The sequence below is a fragment of the Musa acuminata genome, chromosome BXJ2-3, assembly GCF_036884655.1.
Source record: "Musa acuminata AAA Group cultivar baxijiao chromosome BXJ2-3, Cavendish_Baxijiao_AAA, whole genome shotgun sequence".
Lineage (NCBI taxonomy): Eukaryota > Viridiplantae > Streptophyta > Magnoliopsida > Zingiberales > Musaceae > Musa > Musa acuminata.
The window spans coordinates 27,556,890-27,564,608 of record NC_088340.1 but is presented as its reverse complement, the minus strand read 5'-3'; the positions used below and the strand labels follow the sequence as shown (position 1 = coordinate 27,564,608).

At 47.5% G+C, this 7,719-nt stretch overlaps 2 protein-coding genes across 4 annotated transcripts; both read left to right on the top strand.

Moving 5' to 3' along the window:
- Positions 1-515: 515 nt before the first annotated feature.
- Positions 516-2,984, top strand: LOC135607520 (leucine-rich repeat extensin-like protein 3). The gene has a single exon (XM_065099446.1). The coding sequence runs from the start codon at positions 707-709 to the stop codon at positions 2,552-2,554; it is 1,848 nt and encodes a 615-aa protein (XP_064955518.1). The 5' UTR covers positions 516-706; the 3' UTR covers positions 2,555-2,984.
- Positions 2,985-3,321: 337 nt separating this feature from the next.
- On the top strand, positions 3,322-6,744 carry LOC135607521 (D-glycerate 3-kinase, chloroplastic-like). Of its 3 annotated transcripts, none has more exons than XM_065099448.1 (12): positions 3,322-3,607; positions 3,699-4,072; positions 4,334-4,413; positions 4,561-4,612; positions 4,703-4,744; positions 4,893-4,971; positions 5,149-5,180; positions 5,272-5,340; positions 5,482-5,556; positions 5,639-5,755; positions 5,869-5,919; positions 6,447-6,744. In XM_065099448.1, exons 1-12 carry the CDS (start codon positions 3,400-3,402, stop codon positions 6,588-6,590), a joined length of 1,323 nt encoding a protein of 440 aa, XP_064955520.1. In that variant the 5' UTR covers positions 3,322-3,399; the 3' UTR covers positions 6,591-6,744. The 3 variants fall into 3 exon arrangements, with proteins under 3 accessions (XP_064955520.1, XP_064955519.1, XP_064955521.1); XM_065099447.1 differs by having other exon boundaries at positions 4,703-4,756; XM_065099449.1 differs by having other exon boundaries at positions 4,703-4,756; positions 5,643-5,755; positions 6,447-6,651.
- The last annotated feature ends 975 nt before the right edge of the window (positions 6,745-7,719 follow it).

Below are 7,719 nucleotides of genomic sequence, written 5' to 3'. Positions count from 1 at the left end.
TATTCGCCCGCTCACGCGTTCGAAACTTACAGCCATTCATTCATCTGTCGAGCCCGCGCCGGCGTCTGTCACGTGCTTGTGTTCCTCGGGAGGAGAAGCGGCTGTGTCATCAAGGATCAACCAACCAACCGCGTAGAGGATACACTAATACACATGGCATCCGTGCCGTGTCCCAGCGTTTCCGACGGGCGGGCCCGAAACGCGGCAGCACTCTGTTCTTAATCATCTTAAACATCTAAACCATATTTCATCATTAAACGACTTCATTCGATTTGTTCCATCTAGAAAACTTACGTTCCCGATGCCTGTTGAACGGCATCGTATTTCATTTCACTCTTTCCTACTACGTATTTGCTAGTTTGCAAAGTCCAAACAACAAAACGGTACAAACAACAATCCGGTCAAGAACCCTCCGATACTAAATAAGCATTAGATAACATATTACAGAAAAATAAAAAAGAAAATAGCACTTGGAGGAAAGAAGATGTCATAGAGACCGTCCGTCCGAGGGAAGGTGGGCTTTAAGCCGTGATTTGGCTTTCCACCGCGAGGCGTGCATCGTTGCCCGTTTCACTTCATTTGAACTCGCAGAAAACTGGGAGGCCCCTCTCCCTGCATCTCCACCTTCAATAAGAAACACAAGCAGCAGCGCCTCTCTCTCGGCAGTCACATCCAAGTGTTGCTTCGAAAATAGTAGGAAGATGAGATGAGGAAACATGGCGAGGCCGATCCCCTCTCATTTCTCCTCTTGTCTTGGCTTCTCATCCTCCCTCTCGTCTCCTCCTGCTCGGGGAGCCATGGTCACATGCCGCGCCTGCGGCGGCTTGTCCAAGAGGATCAAGATGCGGACGACTCGTCCTTCCCCAACTCCCGCCTCCGTGACGCCTACATTGCCCTCCAGGCATGGAAGCTCGCCATCGTCTCCGATCCTATGAACCTCACCGGCAACTGGGTCGGCCCCGCCGTCTGCAACTACACCGGCGTCTTCTGCTCCCCTCTCCCCTCCGACCCCACCCTCACTGTCGTCGCTGGCGTCGACCTCAACCACGGCGACCTCGCCGGCTACCTCCCCGACCAGCTCGGCCTCCTCGCCGACCTAGCCCTCCTCCACATCAACTCCAACCGCTTCTGCGGCACCCTCCCCCGTTCCCTCCGCCGCCTCGCTCTCCTCCATGAGCTCGACGTCAGCAACAACCGCCTCGCTGGCCCCTTCCCCGATGTCGTCCTCCGCCTCCCCTCCCTCCGCTACATCGATCTCCGAATCAACGAGTTCGAGGGCGCGGTGCCCCCGGAGCTGTTCGACAGGGACCTCGACGCCATCTTCCTTAACCACAACCGCTTCGCCTTCGACATCCCCGACAACCTCGGCAACTCCCCCGTCTCCGTCGTCGTCCTCGCCAACAACCGCTTCCACGGTTGCCTGCCCGCCGGCCTCGGCAACATGTCGAGGACGCTCAACGAGATCATCCTCATGAACAACGGCCTCAGCTCCTGCTTCCCTCCGGAGATCGGCCTCCTCAGGAGCCTCACCGTTCTCGACGTCAGCTTCAACAGGCTTGTTGGGCCACTACCGAACGTCGGCGGGATGGTCAGCCTGGAGCAGCTCGATGTAGCACACAATCTGCTTTCCGGAGGTATCCCGGCCTCGATCTGCGGTTTGCCGCGCCTCAAGAACTTTACCTATTCCTACAACTTCTTTACCGGGGAGCCGCCCCAGTGCTTCGCGGTCGAATCGTTCGACGACCGCCGCAATTGCCTTGCCGACAGGCCGAAGCAGCGCTCAGAGCGCCAATGTAAGTCGTTCCTGTCTCATCATCCCGTCGACTGCTCTGCTTTTACTTGCAAGCCCTTCGTGCCGGCCTCCCCTCCTCCGCCGCAACCGTCACCTCCTCCACCTTTTCCGCCACCGCCGTCGCCTCCTCGACTCCATCCGCCACCGCCGTCGCCACCTCCACCTTCTCCGCCGCCGTCGCCTCCTCCACCGTCCCCTTCTCCTCCTCCACCGTCGCCTCCCCCTCCATCCCCTCCACCTCCGTCGCCGCCTCCACCTTCTCCACCACCGCCGTCGTACTGTATCCGATCTCCATCACCGCCGCCGCCAGTCTACTGCTCACGATCTCCGTCGCCTCCCGTCTACTGCAATCGGTCTCCACCGCCACCTAACCCCATCTTCCCTACACCGGCATATTCTCCATCTTCGCTGCCACCAAGCCCACCCCATTCTCCTCCATGGCACTCATCTCCACCACCTTCGATCTATTCAGCCCCTCCGCCACCGAACTCACCGCCGCCTCCGTCTTACCCATCACCGCCTAACTCACTGCCGCCTCCGTCGTACTCACCACCACCCAACTCCCGGCCGCCGCCGCCGCCTCCATCAAACTCACCTCCACTCCCACCTCCATGTGTCGAGCCGCCACCACCTCCTTGTATCGAACCGCCTTCACCGCCATGCATCGAGGCGCCGTCACCTGCACCCTCACCCGTATACGACGAACCATTGCCGGCTATCATTGGAATTTCATATACATCACCTCCACCTCCCGTCTTTTAATTCTTCTGCACATCTTTTTGCCACCCACCTACCCTCCGTCGGCAAAGGTGGGAATTTTCTTCTCTTTCTTCCTTTCTTTTGATGAGGATTCTTGCGGTGAAGTCCTCCATCAGATTCTCTCCATTGTCCTCCTTGGTTCTCTCCTTTTCCTCTCTCATTCCTCCAGCAAAGCAAACAACCAAATTGCTCGACTTGTGTTGTTGTTACAAGTAGATGTTCTTCAAGGTTATGAAGGCGTGGATGGAAGAAGGAAACAGCTTACAACGACTCCATTTGTCATTCCATGGCATATGGATGAAGGATATTATTCTGAATCGTGAATAAATGTGTGAAGGATCAGAGTCAGAGGTTTCAAGTAAACAATCTCATCTGTTCGTGTTCTTCTTCTATCCGTTCTTGTTTCAACATTCGATTAATCAACTTTCCTGTACACTGTTGCCTGCTGTGATGGGATTACGTTTTCTCGATACAACGACGCGGATTTCAATCATAAACCCAAACCAAATCTAATTAAAGGATGCTTTTGTATGAGTTAATTGTGCGTCTAAAGACCCTCCGCAGCGGTTTCATTCTGCTTATTTTTGAACCACACAACGATACTCTTTTGCAAGGGCCGAATTGTGGAGGGAACTCCATCCCTACCCGTTACGGACACCGATGGAGGAAGTATGTCACCACAGACACAAAGAGGCGGAATTCGATGGTCACTTATGTGGGCTCAGCCCAATTCACAGTGGCCTATCTATAATTCCACGTGTGAGCAAAGCAGGCGGACGAGGGGATTTGGATAGACAGTAGGAAGCTCCTCGTCTCTGAACATCCCTCGTCCGCCGCGTTGTGGGAACATGAGGGTTCTCAGCGCCATCTCCCACCACCCTTCGCCGCTGCCCGCCTCCGCCTCCGCCTCCGCCTCTGCAGCAACAGCAACAGTAGGAGGAGGAGGAGCCTCCCCTTGCTCCCGCAGCACCCCCTCTCCTCTCCTCTCCTTCCCGCCTTCTTGTTGCTCTGCTGCTGCCTCCTCTTGTCCTCGATTCTTCCTCCCCTTCGTATCTGGTCTGCCCTCCTCCTTTTGGATTCGTAGGGTTATCTTTCCAATTCCATTTCCCCCTTTTCCCATATCGACATTCTTTTACGTTGTGTTTAGATTTTCCATCTTCGAACCATGGACGATCAAACGGCGCTGCGATCAAAGGGCGGGGGCTGATGGCCCTGCGCTCCGCTTTCCCCACATCTCCAGCTCTCATCTCCTCTGTCAGTGACCTCTTCGAGTTCATCTGCGCGGGTCCGCTGATGAAGCGGTTGGGTCTTACCGCTGAATCGGTGGCGGAATCCATCGACAAGTGGCTGGAGACCGGGGTGCACCTGTGCCAACTGTTCCGCCTCAATGAACTGAGCTTGTCGCCCCCCGAGAAGATCAGAATCTACCACTTTTACGTACCCGTGTTCCTCTGGTGCGAAGATCAACTTATGCGCCACCGCTCCATGTTCAGTGAAGGAGATGATATCCCTCCACTTGTGGTATAATGTGATTACTCTTTGATTGCATTCCAATTACAACTTCGGTCTATTCTTGTGTTTGTATATATATCTTTGTCAATCAACATTGAGGCATTACTCCAATATTTAAGATCGGCCATCTTGAATAGATATGACCTTCTGCATCCTGGAGAAGTTTATTTTCCAACATAAGGTGAAACAAAAGTGAAAAATATGAAAATTGAAAATAACGGATAGAAAAGTCATCAATCGTATAGTGAAAGAGTGACTTTTTCTTTGCAGATTGGTATCAGCGCTCCCCAAGGTAGTGGAAAAACTACTCTTGTATTTGCTCTTGATTACCTTTTCCGGCGATCTGGGAGGTAACCTCACTAGACCTTTGTGAAAGAAGAAAATAAGAAAATAATGTTCAGACAATTTTATTTTGCTAGATGCTTATGCACAATGTAGTATTGGTGTTTGTTGAAATCAGCTCAATTATAATAGAGTTAATGCAAGTTGTTTCCCAGGAATTCCGCAACTTTATCAATTGATGATTTCTATTTGACAGCTGAGGGACAGGTACATATACACACATTTAGATACAAATTTTCCTTTTCTTTTTTCCCTTAAAATTCCTTTTTTTTTTCTGATTACGGGCTTTGTACCTAGGCGGAATTAAGGAGTCAAAATCCTGGAAACGCTCTATTAGAGGTGCTGAAAGAAGTTAATATTTTATCTTGCAGTATATGTGCAATCTATGATGCATTGTGGTGTCATAAGTCTTCCATCTTCAAGGCTATTGATGCTGGAAGTTTGATTAGATTATTTGGCATAACATAGTTGTATCACATATTTTCAGTTTCGTGGGAATGCGGGAAGCCACGACCTGCAATTCTCCATTGATACTCTTACTTCTTTAAGCAAATTAACAAAGAAAGGTATTATTTTACTCATTTGTCATCGGAGTCATTTTTGGCTTCAGATACGAGTATCTACTCTTTTATTATCTGTTGTTATGGGTTTGAGCGACATATTCTTTACATAAATGCTAAGGACAGGTGTTTAACTGCACAACTGTTAAAATTGTTGATTAGTATTATCTTGAAACTATTCAGGTATGAAGATGAAGCTTCCACGGTATGACAAGGTATGCTGATCGTATCATCTCAGTTTACTTTTTTGTGGGTGTTTTGCCCATTTTTAAAGGTTAATTACGATAGACGTTCTTTGTTATGCAGTCTGCTTATGGAGGCAGGGGTGATCGAGCTGACCCTTCGACATGGCCAGAGGTTGAAGGGCCTGTAGAGGTATATCTACTTTAAATTGTAAAATTTTAATAATCCATCAATTTTGACAAAGATTCCGGAGAAAGAATTTCCCTATTTTTTTGGATCTTGAAGGGATATGAGTTTCCTAGATTGGTTAACCTTTTTCTTTTGTTCATGTAGGTTGTTTTGTTTGAAGGTTGGATGCTTGGGTTCAAACCTCTTCCAAATGAAGCTGTGAAAGCAGTTGACCCACAGGCAAGTTCTTGATGGGATAAAGGGAGTCCGTTAATTGTTTCTGCTTTTGTTATTTATTCATGAGAACCTATCTAATTTTTAGCTAGAACTGGTCAACGAAAACCTCAAAGCTTATTATAATGCTTGGGACAAGTTCATTGAAGCATGGATCATCATCAAAATTCGGGATCCCAATTGTGTTTACCAGTGGCGTCTGCAGGTGAACCGCATATGCTGATGAAATAAGTTGCTTAGACTGCTATCTAGTAGTACCTTTATTATTGTGCCGTGCGTCATGGATCCTTTACTCAAATAATATCTTATGGCTTTCAGGCAGAGGTGGCCATGAGGGAAGACGGGAAACCTGGCATGTCTGATGAAGAGGTGAGTCCTATTTTTTTTATCGTTCTCTTAATTTTTTTTTCTTTCTCTTGTTTTAGGCATGAACAAACTAAGGTAATTTAACATCACATCCATGTTGAGTTGTTAATGGTTCTGATAAGTATTCGATTAGTAACAGGCATTGGATGTCTTTGATTTGCCAGATATACAGTAATAGAGTTTATGGTATAATGCCATTAGCCATACTGAAACATTACTTGTTTGGCCATTACTTGTTGCTCTTTTGTATGTATGATTTGATAATACGTTGAGCTGCCAGCACTTGTTAGCTTGTCGGACGATTTATATATTTTAGTTTAGGTCATTTTGTGTTTTTTTTTGTCCTTTTATGTAATGACATCATGTTTGACAAAGTCATTTTCATTTTACAATTCTGTTGATGAATGAACTTCCCCGTTTGAAGATTAATCACCCGGTAGCTTTCTCGTAATAAGCAATTTGATATTTGGAGTATGGACTTGTTCTTCTGCCTCAACATGCAATACCTGAATTTTGAACTATGCTTGCAGGTTTTGGATTTTGTATCACGTTACCTGCCAGCATATAAGGCCTATCTTCCAACACTCTACAGTGAGGGACCAAAAGGCTTGGACCCAGATCGTCTTGTTGTTATCGATATCGACGAGGAAAGGAATCCCTTATCGGAGGATTGACATTCAATTCTGGAATCAGAGTCTTGTTTTTTGGTACTTTTTAAGGTGATCATTTGTCACACAGTATTTGCTGCTCATATCTCAGGAAGATCAAAGGACAAGCAATTCTTTCCTAATGGTTAGCCACACATCTGAAAGCAGTGTGGTTCTATAATGGTTGATCTCATATCTGCCTGCAAAAGTGAGAATCCCACGTCTGCCTCGCAGCCTTGTGGATTGCTCATCCTTACACATCACATGCACATGCACATGCACATGCACATGCACATGCGTGGTGTCTCTCTGTAGTACCAATGAGGGTGCCAAGTTTGGAGTGTGCCCCTTCAATTATCGTCGAGATGAAATAAGAAGATAGTCTTACATCGTTAAGAATTTAAAGAGACGAATGATATAAACTGGATTTGGTGTACCGTCTAGAAGTTGTTAATTTAGACTCGTCAATACTTGTGAACAAAATTTTATCAGAACCAAATGAAGGAAAGAAAATATATTTTTATGGTATTTGGAGTATCAGTGATTTCCTGGGCATACGGTGATCCAAGATTGAAGTCAAGAAAAAAGTTTCATAAGATTTATGCAGATTATTTAGATTCTAAAGATGATGGAGTATATTGCTCTTTAGATATCTGTTTATTTGCTGCTTTGCCAATCGGACCATGGACATAAGACGCTCTTTTTAATTGCGTTATGGAGTAGATCATAGGGTGTCGTAACAAAGAAATAGTGCAACTGGGCTGGGTGACAACTTCGTATGGCGTTAAGATCACCACCTGATCTTCTTGCTCTTTGTATACTGTTAGCTGTAATCTCGGTGGCGGCCGTGTTCACGAGGAAGAGAACGGATACCCCGAATTTACACGTCAAGATGCAAGAATGGGAATGAATCAATGAACGCGGTTGAAATCACTATATTGGCTGGCTTTATCTCAGCTTGAAGCGCCGATGCCATCGGAGTACATCGGAGGAGGGCCAGCAGTGGCCCCCCGGGGGACGATAGGTGTTCCTCGTAGAAACCCAACGTTCTTGTTGGTCCCCGGCACCATGGGTCTCTTTGGGGGTCGAGAGCCAGCAATCCATGTTTGTAAGAGTAATGTCGTTCGGAGCGTGGACACACAGACTTTGTCCTCAC

What these genes read in the sequence shown, in the direction of transcription:
- LOC135607520 (XM_065099446.1), top strand. Translation starts at nt 707, where the DNA reads ATGAGGAAACATGGCGAGGCCGATCCCCTCTCATTTCTCCTCTTGTCT.
- LOC135607521 (XM_065099447.1), top strand. Translation starts at nt 3,400, where the DNA reads ATGAGGGTTCTCAGCGCCATCTCCCACCACCCTTCGCCGCTGCCCGCC. An exon ending in AGCTTCCACGGTATGACAAG is followed by an intron (nt 5,181 to 5,271) that starts GTATGCTGATCG and finishes TTTGTTATGCAG; the next exon opens with TCTGCTTATGGAGGCAGGGG. An exon ending in TGAAAGCAGTTGACCCACAG is followed by an intron (nt 5,557 to 5,638) that starts GCAAGTTCTTGA and finishes TCTAATTTTTAG; the next exon opens with CTAGAACTGGTCAACGAAAA.